The sequence below is a fragment of the Herpailurus yagouaroundi genome, unplaced genomic scaffold, assembly GCF_014898765.1.
Source record: "Herpailurus yagouaroundi ecotype Mexico unplaced genomic scaffold, PumYag 100, whole genome shotgun sequence".
Taxonomy (NCBI): domain Eukaryota; kingdom Metazoa; phylum Chordata; class Mammalia; order Carnivora; family Felidae; genus Herpailurus; species Herpailurus yagouaroundi.
Window position 1 is genome coordinate 35,506,773 of NW_024412391.1, and position 18,993 is coordinate 35,525,765.

General features: G+C 41.8%; 1 protein-coding gene across 7 annotated transcripts in view; it reads left to right on the top strand.

Annotated features, from left to right (window-relative positions):
- The window catches only part of ELMO1 (engulfment and cell motility 1), a 641,219-nt gene that overhangs the window by 300,212 nt on the left and 322,014 nt on the right, over nucleotides 1–18,993 (top strand). For 6 of the 7 annotated variants that reach the window (XM_040472227.1, XM_040472225.1, XM_040472229.1 and 3 more), the window contains 5 exons: nucleotides 1,895–1,973; nucleotides 6,511–6,555; nucleotides 7,563–7,613; nucleotides 10,140–10,262; nucleotides 11,944–12,075. In XM_040472227.1, the coding sequence (XP_040328161.1) occupies nucleotides 1,895–1,973; nucleotides 6,511–6,555; nucleotides 7,563–7,613; nucleotides 10,140–10,262; nucleotides 11,944–12,075 (430 nt within the window). The remainder of the gene's footprint in view (nucleotides 1–1,894; nucleotides 1,974–6,510; nucleotides 6,556–7,562; nucleotides 7,614–10,139; nucleotides 10,263–11,943; nucleotides 12,076–18,993) is intronic. The other variant, XM_040472231.1, reaches the window with a different exon arrangement.

Consider the following 18,993-nt stretch of genomic DNA (forward strand, 5'->3'; position numbering starts at 1 on the left):
CAGTTTTGATGAATGTGGTAGATACCGGTAGAATTTTACTTTTAACAAGGCCTAATAGGACAATTTGTTCTCTTGAGTTCTCAACAGTATCTTTCCTTAGTTGTTAAAAATAGTGTTTTCTGTGATGAGTATTTTCACAGATAATTGGGAATTTTTAGAGGTAGGCTTCTTTCTTAGGCTCAAGGTGATTACAGTGACCTTCAGTTTTGTATTTTGTAACGTATGTGTTTTATCTCTAGCGGCTTGAGCTCTAAGATGAGGCCCTGAACAGCCTGTAGGCTTTCTCTTCTCTCTACTCTTAGGTAGTTAGTAAGGTTGCCTCTGAGAAGCCCCCCCCCTGTTCAATGCTACTTTATAAATTAACCTATTTGGAGTTGCAGGTGGCAACAAACCCCTGAGGTAGCTTACACAAGACCGGGGGTTTACTGAAAGAATACTGGTACGCTTTCTAGAACCCAGGAATGACTTAAGTAGCTAAGCCTTGACAAGGATAGAAACTATGGCCTCCTCGGAGTCCTCACAACAGGCCGTTTCTCTTGTGTTTTGGTTGGCACTAAAGTGACTTGGCTCCCAGTAACTACCACCCCTGGTCTCTCAGGACACATTTGCCAGTTCTCAAGAGGAAATCTGATTGGCCTTTTGGGGTTGGGAATGCAGGCTGGGGCTGTGAGGGAATGTTCATTAGTTCCCAATATGCCAAAAATGTTACCTGTTATGTTTATAATGTAAACTACCAAAGTGCATTAGATGTTTCTTTCATTTGGAAGGGGGGATGGTGACCAGGATGTAATAAGATTTTAAGTCACACAAGCTATGGATTGTGGTCTCAGGGAAAATGAGCACATGATGATTGTGTGCAAAATGATGATTTTGTGCAAAACCTGTCTAGAAATAATACCAGTTTCACATTTCCCTGAATGTGAAATGCATTATTTCTATAGTCTGTGTCTTTTCTCTGAATCTCGAGGGCATACTTGAGCATTCACGGTACACTTTGCCAAAGTGGAGAGTTTCTTATTTGGCAAGTGCCATGCTGAGGATTTTATATACATGAACTAATTTTATCCTAAAAGCAACACCTTTAAGAACCTGGGTTCTCACCCAGGGTTACAGATGAGGAGATGGTGTTTTGGGGATACCCCATGAACTCTTCCAAGGCTACATTGCCAGCCTGCGGAGCACTGGGCTTTAGATTTCATCCCTCCAAGGGCTGCGTTCTCAACTTTGCTTCTCCCTAAATTATTTCTAAATGTAGCTCTCCGGCTGCTCTTTGTTTGTGCCTTGGGTCCTTCTTGTTTACTCTTTACCATGGAGCTTCCATGAGATTTTTGCTTCATTTGGAATTTGTGACTTCATTTTGGTAAAAAGAAAATTTGTAAATTAAAAAAATAAAAACCTGTTGTTTTTATTATTTAAAAAGTTTTTATTTGAAAATAGATTTTTAGAATATGTAATATCATTGCCATGGAGACAAAAGTGGTATCCTTTATAATAAGTCCAGGAGTGTAGGGACAGGCAAGTCTGGTCCCTATATACTTCATGCAGCAGACGGAAAATCACACACACACACACACACACACACACACACACACACACACACACACGGCCCCGGGTTCATGTTTTAAGCCTAATAGAGAAGGGGAGAGAGCCGGCTGACCACCTATCCCCAGGGAACAGTGTGTTGTCCAGCTAGCAACAGTAGTTGTACCCCCAACTCTCCCCCTGTGTTTCCTGCCTCATGATGATGATTGAAATACATTCTCATTCAGTGACAACTGCATTTTCTAGGCCATGTCTTTCTCTCTTATCTTTTTTTGGGGAGATCACGACCGTTATGATGGTCTGACTCAGAGGTAGCCTGTTCTGACTTTCTGTATTGTTTGTGTCTTTACAGGACAGATCAAGAAATCCAAACCTATACCATTGCAGTGATTAATGCACTTTTCCTGAAGGCTCCTGATGAGAGAAGGCAGGTAGGCTGGATTTCTTTTGTCTTAAGACTGTACCTGGGACTGGCAACTTTTGGGGCAGTGAGTGCCCTTTCCTTCCCATCCTGGGGAGTCCTTGGGCATCCCTGCTGCTCTGCAGCCGTCTGGCCAGCCTGGGCTCGTTCACAGATCCAGTGGGCACTAGTTGGAGGTGCGCGAGCCCTTGTCTGAGGAAGAACACTCGGAAGGCTCTGGAGGCAGTGTCCTTTCATCAAATGAAACCCAACGTAGAAACTCGAAACATAAAGAGATGAAAGTGTTACTGCTGTGGTGGAAGCAGAGGTAGAAGCCTTGAGATCTTCTGTCATGTCGTTGAATGCTTCCTAGGGCAAGGGAGGTATTTCTTCCTGCCTGCAAGCTGTTCTCCTTTCCCCATGGAGGTTTAAGATGGCAAGGACAGGAGGGAGGACACACAGATTGCTGCTACTGGTTGAGATAATTGTTCCTATGTCTGGGGAGCTCTTTGCTCCATGACATTTCTGTTGTCCACACATGCATGTGGCGGGGAGGACTGAGCAACACATTTCCCTTCTTCTGTGCAAACAAAGGAAGGGACCCTTTGATGGACCTATGTAAAACCTGTCCTTTGATACTGTCCTTTGTCTGCGGATCTCTGGTTCTTCTGCAGTGAAGTAAAGGATCATTATAGATGGTGCTGTGGAAGAAGTAGAATTTTGCACGTCTTGGAATATAGCTTGCACCTCAAAATCCATTCCTGTTTTTTCCATCAACATAACATATATTGTGTTACCTTGGTCACAATTCACTTCACTTAAAAATGGGTTGGAAATATGATATGTTTCCACCAATAGCAAGTATAGCGGGAGCTCTGTGACAGTTACCACTAAATTGTTTTAGCAGAACTTAGAAGCTAGCATGCTACTGGACATCATGTCAAGAATTTTAGTTTTTAATTTTATTTTTTTTCATTGCCAAGGATTTTAAACCTCAGTGACTAAATGTGAGGGTTTCTGGTTTTTCATTTAGAATCATTTGCTTATTCCTAGGGGGTTCTGTTTGCACAATGAAGGGAGTGGCTTTGTTGTTTCCTGTGTTTGGTTTGGTGCTGGAGCTGGGGGTTGCCTGCCCTCCCTAAGCCTGTGCTCCAGGCTGGATTTTTAAGGGGAGCGTGGCCGGTGGAATCCTAGGTGGCACTGCCCTCTTAATGTCTAAATATAAATTACTGAGCTCATGATAACCTCCAGCAGCCCAGCGAATGGCCTGACAGCTCTCACATGTGCAGTCCTGACATAGGCATTGGAAAAGCTTGATCCTTCTACTGGCCAGATCAAGGACACCTGGCAAACTGGTAGCTGAGTGTGGAGTGGGGGTCAAGAAGCCTGCTATCTGGTCTGACCTCATGGGCTTCTCCTTTTTCCTGTGGAAGAAGACGTTGGATTTGGGGAAGCAAAAACTCATGCCCACCCTAAGTGCTATGATTTCACTTGGATCCCTAGATCTCAACCTGTGTAAGATGCATACACTTTGCATCTTCCTGGTATGCCAAGAAGTACTGTTAATCTTCTTAATTTGTATCAAATGACCATGGAGAAATAGGGAATCAGTTGCCTATTGTACTGACTCCAGAATAATGACACCAATGAAAATATAATGGAATACCAACATAATGTTAGGTTTGGATTTTGTGAATCAAATTTTATTTTTTGAAAAGTAGGCAATATGAGACTGAGATGACACGGATTGGCAATATATTGCTATAATGATAATAAATCACAAAGGATAGTCTAATAACATTACATAATTTAAGAAAACAGTCCAACTAAGAAAGATAGAGTATGTATAATCAAGCCAAAAATTTAGACTGTAATTTAGTCTTTGAAATAAAAACAGCGACAACATAGAAAATTAATTTTGACTTTATAAATTGTGTTGAATTTAAGGTGAGTCCGTGACTATTGTTTGTCAAGAAAAGGAATATTTAAATTTTTAATTTAAAAAATGTTTTTCAGTGCATTAAGAGAGAGTTGGCTCTAAAAATATAATTTCAAGTACATGACAAAAAAAGTTTGATGTTATTTCCTGAAGGTTAGTGGAGCCTGTAAAGCAGAAGATCATACTAATTGGGGATATCACTTCAGTTCTATTATATATATTGTTATTGGCTTTTCTTGTGAAAAATTAAATGTTCTGTATTTTGGGGGTAAGTAGGAAAATTTACCAAAGCCTGTCATCAATGATAATATTTTGAGAATTTGCCATGTGCCAGGATCAGTGTTCGATGCTTTGTGTCTTATTTCATTGAATTCTCATGTCTTCTGAAAGCCTTATTATTGCCTCTTTACAAATGAGAGTCAGAGGGAGTAAAGAATTTGACCAATTGCTGAGGAGATAAGAGTCACAGCTAGAATCCCAACCTTGACCTTGCTCTTCTCTGCAGAGCATCCCATTGTCAGGGAGGCGTCACCCACAGAATTGTCTCCTGTTTGCCGAGAGAAGAACTCTCTGGAGCCTGAAAGACACAAGCCCATTTTCTCCCTCTAATTAGATTAAAACATAATCTAAACATTTATTTATTGGATTTATAGGAACAGCTTTGTTTGTTTGTTTTAAAGCCTTAGGACATTGGACAGATTCCACTTCAGTGAAAAAATTTTATTTATTTCAACTTCTCCTCCAGACTTTGGGCCAAACACGTTGGTAGGACTCCATTAACTTGGTTTTCCTTACTTTTCAAAATGTTTAAAATGAATTCAGATGGATTTTAAACACCTCTTTTTGCTTTTACTGAGGAAAAATACCACCATGGTCAGATATTTTTACTTGTCAGGCAGACTGGAGCGATATTTTTGTTTTGTGTTCATTGAGTGGGCCTGAGAGAGTGCTGGGTTTAGAGGGGGCTGGGGCAGAACCTCCCGCTTTGCCAAGGCCCCCTGGGGGTTTTTGGGGGTGTGGGAGAAGGTGGTGGTACAGGGGAGGGGGTCTCTTGCTTCCCCATGCCTCCTGGATGTGGGAGATTCTCCCTGTCTCTGCACAGGTGAAGGGAAGGGGTGCTTGTGTGGGGAAGGGGGCTCTTGGGGATGGGAGCAAACGGATCCTTTTCCTTACAACTACATGCCATTATTCATGTTACCATTTTCATGGCATACATGTTGGTGAAGTCCCTTCCAGATTTTTCTATAAATATTTATGGTTTTCATAAGTATTATTTAAACAAAAACCTTTTTAAAACTTAAAAGATTTGGTGAGAAAATCAGAAAATACAGATTCAAAGGAAGAAGTTTGAATGACACCTCTAATTGCATGCCCCAAGAGAGAACTCTTGCAACTGGTCACACTTTGTGTGGCCCCTCTTCCTGCTTTCTTCTAAGCAAAGCCTCTTCTACATACATGATTTTTTTTCACTACATGCACTGGTTATTTTTTTAACTGCTTTTAAAAATGAAACAGGATTTTGTGAACATGTTTCCATGTTAATATACATATATCCATATTTTTTTATTTTTAAATTTTTTTAATGTTTATTTTTGAGAGAGAGAGAGATGGAGTGTGAGCAGGGGAGGGGGCAGAGAGAGAGAGGGAGTCACAGAAACTGAAGCAGGCTCCAGGCTCTGAGTGGTCAGCACAGAGCCCAACGCAGGACTTGAACCCATGAGCTGCAAGATCATGACCCGAGCCAAAGTCGGATGCTTAACTGACTGAGTCACCCAGGGGCCCCCCTACATCCATATTTATATCTATCTATACTTTTATATCATCTTAACGGTATAAAATATTCTCTATGGACTCTCAAGTTTACTCAGTTTTCTTATATTGAACAACAACAACAACAACAACAAATCCGTGTTGGAGACAAGGATTTTTTATTTTCTCCCTGACCAAGTTTCTGTTCCTTACAAGGGTAGTAGAAAACGTTCTTTCATTTCCAATCATTTATTGTCTACTTTCTGCCAGACATAGTGCTCCAGGCATGGAATACAAAGATGAAAAGGACAGTCTCGGTGCCCTTAAGGTGACCATAGGCTTACAGAAAAAGATAAATAATGTCAACAGATAATTACAACAATTGCTGTAGATACTGGAAATAAATTGTCCTTTTTAACTTATTTAAAATTTCATCAATCAATAGGCTAAAATAGAGAATTTTTTTCTTTTTTTGTGTGTGATTAGACAGTAATTTCATTTTTCTAAAAGAGAATAAATTAAAAGAACTGTAGGGTCCTTTGGGTTCTTTGTTTTTCATGTGGTCCAAGAAAAAAAAGTGGACCTTCCTATTTGCATTAGGAAGCAAGTACTGCTTTCTGTGCGTACCATCGAAAGACAGGTTCTTTCCAGGCTGCTCTTTTACTTGTTTCTGTGTGTGTCATTGTCCTTGCTTTTTTATTCTTAAGAGATTGGAAGGTGATTTGAAACACCTCACAGTATTTATGCACTTTTCTCTGCAATGCATTGGGTCAGCAGGGGTGTTAAACGAAAATTGTAACCTCTAACAGAGTCCTCTGAATTTCCATCCCTTCTTCTTTCCTACTTGCTTTCCTTTCTGTGGTGACGATGGCACCATTAGGTTGGTGTAGAGAGCAGTGTTGACATCCTTGATTGTCCTCTGACTGTAAGTCCCCACATTCTGTTTCTGCCCAAGCCTGCTTGCGTGTCCCCCTTGCACTTTCTCCCTGTGTTCTGGGTCCTCCTTGCTTCCTGCAAGTTTATTTTAACCTCGAATGAATTCATGGTTGTGTGTTTGAATCGTAGCTTAGTTTCTTCTCTACTCAGTTAAGAGCAGCAACCCTAAAATCCAGCCCCTCCCTGCCCAAAAAACAACACGCAGGTGTCTTCCTGAATATGAGCAGTATTTTTGTTTTTGAATGTTTGTACCATGGTTGTACCCAGCTTTATAATTTCTCCTTACTATCTGTTTCTCAATATTTAGAAAGAGTGTCCATGAATCATTTCTTTTAATAAAGTCACCTGCAATTCCTCTGTGTTAGCCAGGCAGCCCAAAGCCCAAGGTACAGCTTGTAGAAATGATGCCTAGCAATGCGGAGTGTGGGCTCTAAGAGCTTCGCATTTGCTCAGATATTTGTCCTTCCCTAAAGAGCTGCTCGGTTCACTTGCATAGATTGTTTTCAAGCCCTGGGATAAGTACCACTCCCTCTTTGGTTTTGCATAGATTAAGAAGGTTTAGGTCCTTAAAATGATGGTTCTCTACTATGGGGATCTCCTTGGGGGCAGGCATGTCTCCTAGTGAAACCTCCCTACACATGTATAGTCTAATAAAAGCTGATGAGCCTTTGGAATGGAGAGCCATTGCTCTCCTTTGGAGCATTCACTTCTAATTCAGTACTCAATTTTTCCTGGAAGGTGGAAATTCCTAAAAAAAGGAGAGGAGAAGTTTGTGGGTGCCAGATTTCCTTCCTCTGCTTTTGGACAAAGCTTTGTTATCAAAACAGAACATTCAAAAAGTCCTTTGAATACCACTGCCTGTTGGTGTCTATTCCTTCAGAAGAAATACTGCTGATATACAGTTAGGAAGCACACCCAGGATAAAGTCGTTTGGGGCCATGTTGAAATGGATTTTTCTAACCTGAGGTTTTATGTGGGTGTGTTTTCCTCCAACAGGAGATGGCGAATATTTTGGCTCAGAAGCAGCTTCGTTCCATCATTTTAACAGTGAGTACCTATGTGCCGTGACTTCTTTGTTGGGTGGGAATGGTCTGGTGTGTTCATATATCTCCTCTTTTGGCTTCCATTCGTGGTGTGTTCTGTGACTTGCTTCTGTGAGGAAGCAGTAGGAACTAGAAAGGAAGAAGTGTGGTTTTGGAACTGGAATAAACAAGGCTTTCCCACAGGAATGGCCTCCTGTGATTGTAAGGAGGAGTCTCTGGAACTGCTCTAGAAAGACATTCTAGCAGAAAGGGGTGGAAATCTCTCCCAGTGGTGCAGGTTTATTATAGTTACCATCACTCTAGCTTTACATTTAGGAAATCAGGGGCTCCTTGACTTAAAAAAATCCACTTGTGTGAGCTTATACAGCTTTTAATGAGGAAGCTAGCTGGAAACCTTCTCAGACTGACGGAAGCCCTGTAATTCTGACCATCGTTTTCCTGGGCCCCTTTGCAAGACACAGGCAGGAAAGACATACATGGAATCCACTTGTGAACTGCAATGCAAAAATGACCTGAAATGTCAGTGGAAAAGAAGCCCTACGTGTTACGTTGTGAATGCTTCAAAATAAATCAAATAGCATGATTTCCCGAGGCCTTATCTGCTGCTTGACTTTTAACCAAAGGCTGAAAGAAACATGCATGATTGATTTCCAGCTTACGAAAGAAGCAATTTCTGTTTCTGTGATTTCAAAGAGTTATACAAGCTCACAATTACACACACACACTCTAATATAATGAGTCTTTTGAAAGTTAAAAACCTTTATGCGGGCAAACACAATAAATATTCTAGAATCCAAAGCCAATGGCAATGACTACAGTTTGTCATCAAGTTTGATTTTAAATTTCCTGGCTGACAGGATAAAAAGAAACATATGAGTATAATTTTCATTGTTTAATGAAAGAGGTACCCCAGTTCTTTGGGGATGACACACTTTTCCCCCCCAGGAACTGGAATATGAAATGGGTGTTTGTTGAGTATCCTAGTAGATTCTTGGTCCAAGAATGGTCTGGTAGAGATTGCAGAGGGGGGATTCATGATATGGTTCATCTTTGTCCTGGCTCTCAGTGGAAGTGGAGGCTTCACTACCAGATGTAGTTCAGTGAAGGTGTTTGTGTGAGAGGAGGAGGGTGGAGGGACAAAGGATGAGAAATGTTAAATTAAGGTCTTAGCCCATGGTTGTTACCTGGGTGTGGCAGTGCGGGTTAGAATGCCCAGAATTACAGTGGGTGGAAGTGGCTGTGGCTTCCATGTCTGAAAGATCACTTTGCTTCAGTGGGAAATCTCCTATGAGACTTTGGTGGCTGGAAGGTCAAGGGTGGTATTCTCAGGCAAAAACTTGGAGCACAGATTCTTTTGAGTTGCTAGTAAAAAAAGACGGCTATACACCTTGGATGTGAGGCACATACTATGAAGTAACATTCAGTGCTGAAAATGGAAGGGTATGGGGTCTCATTCCACCTCTCCATCTCACTGACTAGCTTCCCACCCACACAACCCCAATATTTTGGTTCAGTGACTTTTTTCTGTTCCTCATTTTTTCTCTCTGCCTCTCTTCTTTAACTGGCTATTTTGACGTGGTGCTCACAGCTAGGACATGGAGTCCAATGCATGTTGGGTTTGGGGGCACCTAGAGAAAGTTCTTTCAGATGGCAAGACGTGGTTGGCTCTATCACATTCAAAACCACTGATTTGAATAGTCGTTTCACCACAATGACCGGTTGTTTGGTTGTTCGGCATTTTTAAGGCACAACCACCGTCTCTGCTAAAGAAGATACATGTTAGGCCCAAGCATTCAGTCTCCTTTCTGACCCAGCTCTGGTGGGGGCAAAGGCCTCCATATCTAGTCTCCTGCCATTCCTTTTATATCTGTTCCACTTTCACTCTCTTTCTAAGGGGAAGGGTCATTTTATTTTTCATTTAATTGTTAGTAGGCGAGTAAAGTTAAGCACATGCATTCCCTCACTGCATTGTGGTGGTGGTGGTGGTCTCTGGATAGTTTCCACAGTGAATTAACTGCAGGCCTGACAGATACTTTGCTTTTTTGTGTTGCTTCTAAAACTTTTCCACATTTAGAAGTGGGATGACGTGTCAGGGACCATGGTAGGGTAAAATGATGGCAAAATTGCTTACAAGATGTATGCACCATTCACTCCTCTACTGGCCTGCAGGGGATGCTTCTGTTACAGAAATCCAGTCTTCCTTCTCAGCTTATTTCAGGCACACCTTCTTGACTCATATTGTGGCAATGACCAGTGCATTTCTAGTGCCTTCCATTCTTCTCCCTCCCTCACACAGTAGGTCTTTTCCTGGTTTCTGGCCCAAATAGCAGGAATGTTATTGGGCTCTGGAACATAAACAAAAGCTCTGAGATCACCTCCATGCTCCCCTTTCTTCCGAAGGGCGGTTCCACCCACCAGCCCACACTCCCTGTGCCTCCAAATGGAGAATTCTGGGGCTCTACCTGGCATAGTTATGGGGATTAATTGTTTGCTTTTTCTTTTTTAAATTTTTTCTGAACTATCTCTACAGAATGTTATCCGAGCTCAGAGAGCCATCAACAATGAAATGGCACACCAGCTGTATGTGCTACAGGTGCTTACCTTTAACCTTCTAGAAGACAGGATGATGACCAAGATGGACCCCCAGGACCAGGTGAGTGTTCACCTGACAGCAGCAAAAGCACATAAGGGAGAGAAAGTTATTTAAAATCTTTTCTGGGGCTACTCCCAAACCAGGAATTTTTAGGTGATGATAATTGTTTTATTGTCATCTTTTTTTTTTTTTAATTTTTTTTTTCAACGTTTATTTATTTTTGGGACAGAGAGAGACAGAGCATGAACGGGGGAGGGGCAGAGAACGGGGGAGGGACAGAGGGAGACACAGAATCGGAAACAGGCTCCAGGCTCTGAGCCATCAGCCCAGAGCCCGACGCGGGGCTCGAACTCACGGACCGCAAGATCGTGACCTGGCTGAAGTCGGAAGCTTAACCGACTGCGCCACCCAGGCGCCCATGTTTTATTGTCATCTTAGAACTTGGGGGAATGCATCTAAAATTTAGGCAAATTTAGGATCAGAGAATAAAGCAAATGGATTACTTCATTATACATCGAACACATGCATATTCTTCCTTTATTGGATAAGAAAGCCTGATGTCACACAGCCACAGATCTTGGCTTTTGGTCCCAATACCTTCAATGGTAATGGCTCTGGAGTCAAGTTCCCGGACAACCAGGGCCATTTGGTTGCTCTGTGTGATACTGACCCTGCAGATTGAGGAAGTGATTTCCATTCTCCCGTCGTCATTACCGAAGGTGGGGGTCCCAGGTGACACCTGATTTCTGGGCTTGCATTTTTGTTGGTTGGCTGTTTGTTATAATTCTCTCAAGGTCTCTGGTTGTTGTGTGTGAGAGGTTATGTCTCCATCCAGAAGGCTTTTGGGGAACTTTACTGTGTGAGGGCAGAGTGAGAGGAAACAGCTGGGAATCCTGCTGTAGCACATTTTCAACTTAAACAGCGCTGCAGCTTTGGAAAGGAAAACACTCATTATTGGCACGTGAGGGCCTGATATATTGCAGATGTGAACTGCACATGTGAAGTGTGTAACAGCTACGGCACTTCGTTCATGGCACGAGGCCATGCGATTAAGAATGATGGAGAGGCTTTGAGAGGCTGTCCGCCATGCCCTGGACTTTTGGCAAGGCCAAGTGTAATCATCCCAGAGAGATGAGACTGTCATCTTACCACTTCTAGTGATGGAAGGCCATGCATCTTAATGTGGAACAGCCCTCCCTGTTTGGAAATGCTTCCTTTTATTTATTTAAAACATACATTTTTCTCTTATCATGGTAAAATACACATAACAAGAAAGTTAACCATTTTAGCCATTTTGAAGGGTTTGTTTCCATGAAGTCACTTCTTAGTGGAGTCCGGGACCCCTTGTCACTTGAATGATGTTCATAAACCTCTGTGCCTCTCACTTTGTTTCGAACAGTGCGGAAGTCCCAGGTTCTTGAACTTGGCTTGTATGAACCCAAGCCTTCCATAATACTTGGGGCTCCATTTAGAACTTGACTAGGCAATTGACACCAGTATTCCAAGTGACTTGGCCATGAGGATAATCGTGGAAGGTTGCCAGGGCTGACCAGCAGGGAGAGTGGCAGGGGGACTATGCAGAGCCCTAACTTAGAACATTGGTTGTCTTTTATCTGTTTTTCTTTTGCCTGAAAGCAGTGATTCATTTAGACCCTGGGGAAAGAGGGAGTGTATGTAATGTCACACAATGAAAGCAGCTCTTCCCTCCCCCTCCTTTTTTTTTTCTCCCTAACGCCTTCAGGCTCAGAGGGACATCATATTTGAACTTCGAAGAATCGCTTTTGATGCAGAGTCTGAACCTAATAACAGCAGTGGCAGCATGGAGAAACGCAAGTCCATGTACACACGGGATTATAAAAAACTTGGCTTCATTGTAAGTAAGCTGTCTCCAGTAAGTGCTCTCCTTCCAACATCAGGGGCCTGACCCCAGCCACACAACTGATGGCTCCTCCGAGCGTGTGGTCCTCTTGCGCCTCACAGAATAGTTTCCATATTTTCCAGATGTTTAGCTGTTTAAACAGGATCACATGAAAATCTCTTCTGGCTGCAGTGAAGCGGAATAACTTGCACAAGTGTGACTAATACTGAGTTTGTTTATTCGGTTCTGATTAAGTGTAGTTAGCCCGGGATGCATCTAGACTTCATTAAGTCTACTTCACAAGATGCTTAAGGTTCTATTCGAATTAAATGGGCAATGGCAACTGTGGGATGGATCTTATTATTGGGTTAGTGATTGGATTACTTACATACATGGATTTTGTATCAAAGTCAAATTGGGAGGCTCCTGACATGTATTCATGGTCAGATTTATGTGATTTATATTTTCCTAAAAGTTTTGCCTTGCTATGGGCACTTGCTATGGGCTCCTAGATTTTCTTTTTTTTCAGTTTACAGATCAGAACACAGCTTGTCTGGAATATAATCTATTGTTTTTGTTTCAACTTGGATTCCTTTCTTGCCTTTATCATCATTGCATTTCTCCTGTGACTTTGAGCTAATTAATCTCAAATTCTCCGGCTGTAAAATTAGGTCTCCATTTTAGCCTCCATTGTAAATGGCAAAAAATGAGATTTTGGCTTCAAGGATTAGAAATCACCAGGCATTGCTTTATATTTCCGGATACACTCTCCTTTAATACACACGCGCGCACACACACACATGCACAAATATTAATATTTATATGCATCAGTATCCTGCTTTATATGGTATTTGGGAAACCTTGCCTTTCATGGGCATTGTCTTTGCAAATATTTCCACGTGAGTTTACTTGTATTGTTTTTCATTACTGAAGACTTTTTCATTATTTGGATGGACTACACTTTATTTAATCAAACCCTTTTACTGAGCATTTCAATGTTTTGAAATTACCAATAAGTCTACAGTTAACATCTTTGCCGCCCATTAGTTATACACATCCATGATCAAGTTATTAAGATAAATTTGTGGGACTGTCATTTCTTTGGCATATATTTTTAAGGTTGTTGTTATTACCAAATGGCTTTCCTTTCCACAAACACTGAGTCATTTCCACTTTAATCCAATGGATCGGAGTGACTATTTTTTTAAACTTTTCTAATGTTTCCTAAACTAAAAAAAATCTGATAAGTTATTGTTTTCATCGTGATAGTCTTAATATATGTTTTCTAATAAGTATACTTGTCAAACATCATATTGTTGCTTTGCAACTTACTGTACAGAGGTACTGTGACATCATTTTTACCTCATCATATCTCATATTTTTTAATGTATATTTATTCATTTTGTGAGAGAGTGTGCCACTATGGGAGGGGCAGAGAGAAAGGAAGAGAGAGAATCCCAAGCAGGCTCCATGCTGTCAGCACAGAGCCCGACACGGGGCTTAAACCCACAAACCGTGAGATCATGACCTGAGCCGAAATCAAGAGTCAGACGCTCAACTGAGCCACCAGGCTCTCCCATATCTCATATTTTGACTGACACTACATTTGATTTTATAGTTGAATCTATTTTTTAAAATCTTAGCAAAAAGTTTCGTGGCTGAAGGACCACGTGAGATTTCCCTGTACTTGCTGTGTATCGATGGTCAAGGCTTGTAGGTGACCCCAGCCCTGCTCTCATGCATCTGTGCATTGGCAGAGCCTATTTATCAGGGATATGGCTGAGGGAATGTGGATGGGGCTCACGTTCTCTTTCCCCACCCAGTTCTTTACAGGTTTTACTTTTGCATGTTGAACGAGGTCTATCCAAATCACCAGGGAAGCTTTGGAAAATCACCCAATCTCCTACCCTCAAATCATATCAAAATAGCTTGGGAAGAGATCAAGGCATGTGTATTTCAAAGTACCCCCAGCTGATTCTGACATCTTGTCCTGGTGGAGAGCCTGGGTGTAGGGTTTGCCTGAGTTGCTACCGTTTCGTGGTCTTCCTCCACTATTGCCTGGATTTCCAGTGCATTTGAACTATGCAGAAAATACACAACGCTAGTTGTTTCTACATGCTGCCACCCAGGACTCATTGTGTCTCTGCTCCAGGTCCTAGTGGTTTTTGTCAGGGGGAATTTGGATCCCAGAATGCACAGTGTCATTTCTTCTTCTGGCCATGTGTGTGAAGGACAGAGAAGAGAGGGAAGTCAGGGGAAGAACACTTACCAGGACTTGGGTTATTACAGGTTCTTAGGGTTATGACAGATCTCTAGGAAGGGTATATATAATGGGCGTGGGACGTATGAAACATCTCCCTTTTTATTTTCGGGTTCTGGTCCTATGTGAAATAATCAGAGTATTTCATGAGCCAAACTCTGAGTGACTTTTCTCAATGTAGCTCCATCTGTGTTAACATGATATTAATTCCTTCCACAGTTTAGTATTAGAGTATATCTGTCTTAGTTTTCAGTGTCTACTGAATGTTCTGCTTCAAGTACTTTGGGAAAAACAATGTATTTTTTTCACTTAAAATTAATCTGATGTGGTTTTAAGGCTTTAGCTCTTATGTGGCCTCCTTTCAAAGGACTTGAAAAGTCATTTTAGAAAAAGCAGAGACCTGGAACATAGGATAACCAAAAGAGAGTGTTGGTTTCCTTTATTTTTCCATGATTCTTTTTTTGGTTTTCAATTTTAGTCCTTCCCCTGAAACTTCTTCTAGGCCACTATCGTGCATAAGAGAGTTGAGAAATTGGAAAGACGAGTTAGTAATGATTTCTAATGGTGGAAATTTTCCAACAGCTTTGACAAGCAGAGATTTTCAGTTTCGAAGGCCAGTCCGCCAGAAACAGACAAGCCTCAGTAAACGGAATCATGCGCTCATTGCGCCACCTAGAGACCGTCGTGCAAAAATGCTGGTGGGACACAAGTGGCCATAAAATCTCTAGGTGCTGTAAGCTGTCTTGATGCACAATTCTCTCTGTGCTTCTGAAAGAGGAATAGTCTTGCCCATTCCCTTAGTGAACTCCTTACTGCCTCCTCCTTTAGGAGCACTTGAGATTTGGACAATCTTTTGGATCTCTTTGAGGAAGAATTTCAATTCATAAGATGAAGAATGTTGTTTCTCATTTCACATCTCCTAAGGAGGCAATGCCTAGGAAGTGTTAAATGACAAGTTTTTGGAGTTCAGTGGGCCAAGATTTTAATTCCATATTTCCTAATTACAAGCCATTGGACCAGTGGGCCCGTTATTTTCACCTCTTCGGCCATCAGTTTCCTCAACCATGCAGCTACTGTTCTATTTCAAGGTTGTTGGAAGGCCATTAAAGATCATCTGTTAGTGAGTGGCCCAGCACGTGGAACGGAGGATGTGCCCAGCAAATACCACTTCCCTTCCTTGCTTTGTGGAGAGCACATGTCATGGAAATCACAGGCAGCTTGTTCAGTTTTCCAAAGCAGGAAGGGCAGTTGCTCCCACAAGGCAAGCAGAACAGTTGTTAAAGGATAATAAAGCACAACACCTTTGAGAAGGCAGATGGCCTTACATCTCTTCTCAGCACAGCATCCCGACAGAGCAGGTTTTTCTGATGAAATAATTCTGAAATCTCAATTTAAAGTGGCTAAATGGCGTGTATGGTTAGTCATAACACAGAAAAGCATCTGCTTCTAAAACAAAGCTGCTTAATCTTCTAAGATCTCTCAGTTCATGATTCTCTAGTTTCCAAGTAGACATGCCTTTGCACGTCCCTGGGTGGGAGGAGGGTCAGGGTTACTGGAACTAAGAAGGGAAGGGCACCTATATTTCTCAAGGTGATGGAAGGCAGATTCTATTTAGAATGACTTTATTTTGAAAACCGGGGAAATGCCTGCTAACAAACTGTACCTTGTTGGTTATAATGGTCAAGAACTGTGTCAAATGGTATTCATACTCTGTGAAGAGTTGTGTTCCTGGCTAGAAACCCTTCAGATGTTGAATTGGTAGCTTCTCTGCTTAAGATTTTTACCTTTGTCCAGTTTGTGGGACAGTCATTAAAATGGACATATTTGTAGTTCATCTTTCTTTCTTTCTCTTTCTTTCTTTCTTTTGTTCTTTCTTTCTTTCTTTCTTTCTTTCTTTCTTTCTTTCTTTCTTTCTTTCGAGACAGAGAGAGGGTGCATGTGAGTGAGGGGGGAGAGAGAGAGAGACAGACAGACAGACAGAGAAGTGGGGCTCATCTGGGGCTTGTGTTTTACCTGAAGCGGGGCTTGTACTCACCCAATGTGGTACTTGAACTCACAAACTGTGAGATCATGACCTGAGCCAAGGTCAGATGCTTAGTGACTGAGCTACCCAGGCTCCCTGTAGTTCATTTTTCTGATCTCTCTTGAACTAAGGCAGGTGTTGAAGTTGGACAAGGCTGGTTTTTTTTTTTTTTTCTAGGTGCCCCCCCCCCCCTTCTCCCATTCCTTTAGTTTGGAACCAAACTAAACTCATTTTTAAAAGAAACTGTTTCTGAACAATATAATGTGCTTTAATATGAAAAGTTTTGATAAATATTTCCCTTTCCCTTAACATTTTCAGATTGTCTTAAGAGAAAGAAGTGACTAAGATGTAAAAGTGGAAAATGGCGTTGAGAAAAATATTATTTCAGAATTAAGATTCTCTTTTATTTACTAAAAAAATTTTTAATGTTTACTTATTTTGAGAGAGAGACAAGAGCGAGCAGGGGAGGGGCAGAGAGAGAGGAAGACACAGAATCAGAAGCAGGCTCCAGGCTCTGAGCTGTCAGCACAGAGCTGGACGCAGGGTTCGAACTCACAGACCATGAGATCATGACCTGAGCCAGAGTCAAATGCTCAATGGACTGAGCCTCCCAGGTGCCCCAAGATTCTCTTTTAAAATGTAGGTTTGATCACGTTCAGGTTTGCTGAGGCCAGCGCCTCACCTAGAGATGATGGTTGTTGAAAAGATACTGTATTACTCGTTGTTATCAAGAGAGGGAACATGTCACCCCACACAGGACCATGTGGGAAAGCACTGGTGGTGGTCAGGAGGTAGAGGGAGTGAGGGGAAAACATGGACAAGAGCCTTTGTTGTGGTTTCCATGAAAAAAGTCAAGGCAAGATAAGTGTAAGCAGGTTTGAATAATCTCCTAGAGATCGCCCTTAGTTGCCTGTTACCTGGCCCTGTGATTAGGGCAGGGGCATAGTGGCCCTGAGTGCAAAACCCTGATGAAGGAGATCCCTTGGGGTTTGGGATCTGGATCGGCTAGTTTGCATATAGAGGGCATGCTTCCTGTCTGTAGGAATCAGCCAACCCTGGGAAGGGCAGTTCCTCCTCTCCTGGCAAGGATCTAAGATATCAAAGGATCAGAGAATATAAAAAAAAAATGTTTAAATGATTAATACCGATTCATGTTAAAATTTTTAGAGGATTTTCTACTTCCAAATGATAGAAGAAAATTATACATCATTATACAAGTATAATCACATGCAGTTGCATATGCAGGGCTTGGTGTCATTTTAATACATTTTTTCTCAAATACAGATGGCAGGGAATAAAGTGAGATGGGTCTTTATCCATGGCTTCCTCCACCTCCATCCCTGTCCCTGTTTCCCTGTCACAAGAGGAAGCCTCCTGGTCTAAATGCTGCTAGAATTTAACCATAACTGTAGCATGACATCAGGATTAAACTTGGGTCTGAATTCAGGCTGCCCAGGGCTGATTCCTGACTCCCCTGATCACAGGCTGAGTGATGTGGGCAGATAACTTGACATTTTCATGTCTTAGTTTTCTCATCTTAAATCTGGAGTATAAGAGTTGTCTCTATCAATAGATTTGTGTGACTTCAATTAGTAGATACTTGTAAATCACACCAAATAGTGCATGGCGCTTATTAAACAGACTATGAATTTAGATGCAGTTATGCCGATGTTACAATTACTATTGGTATTATTATTGAGGATGAGGGATGGGAGAGTCATAAGTTGTCCCAGGAGGATAGTGAAAAAATGCATGGTTCAAAATAAAAGTTACTGATGGAAGAACAATGTGTGCCTGGGAAACTGCAAGCATGTGTCATGGGCTGACATTTTAGCTTGCATGCAGAGAGAAGTCAAATTGACTTTGCAAGAGAGAACAGATTATAGAGAATTTTAAATTCAAAAGGGTTTGAAATAGTCCTCATTGTTCATGGATTCCATATTTGCAAGTCCAACTATTCACTAGAATTTATTTGTAACCCCCAAATCAATACTTCTGCTTTCATAGTCATTTGCAGACATGAGGTCAAACAAGGGGGGGATGCTCCACCTTCTTGTTTTGGCTACAATGCTTTAAATGGGAGTCCTTTTCATAGTCTGGCCAAGGCTTCAATTTTTGAAACTTGTGTTTTATGTTGGTGATATTGCTATTTAAAGTGGTCCCCAAGCGTCGTGATGCTGGGTTTTGTAAGTGCACAGAGCTGGGATGTGCCTTATGGGGGAAATGTGTGTGCTAGATAAACTCAGGTCAGGCCGATGTTCCAGTGTTGTTGCCGTGGGTTCATTGTTAATGAACCAACAATATGTATTAATTAAGTTGTCTTAAAAAATACATAAGACAAGGTTATGTATCGATTGGTTGGCAAAAATCATGTGACCAGAGACTGGAAATAGCCTAACACTGTATTTCCCCTAGGAAGCAATGGTTCAGTATTTGTTATATCCGGATTTTCCATGATGTCATAGAACATGGCTACAGGAAATAAGGAGAATCGAATGCACTACCAGTGCCTGGGGAGCTTTCAGTCAGGGGTAAGCCCTGGAGAGGAGGACCTCAGGCAGTCTCAGGCTCAGTCCCCTCCCAGCCCGTGCCTGTGCATGATAAGTGGGGAAGAGAAAGCCCACCGTCCACTAGCTGACAGGCGTGTGAG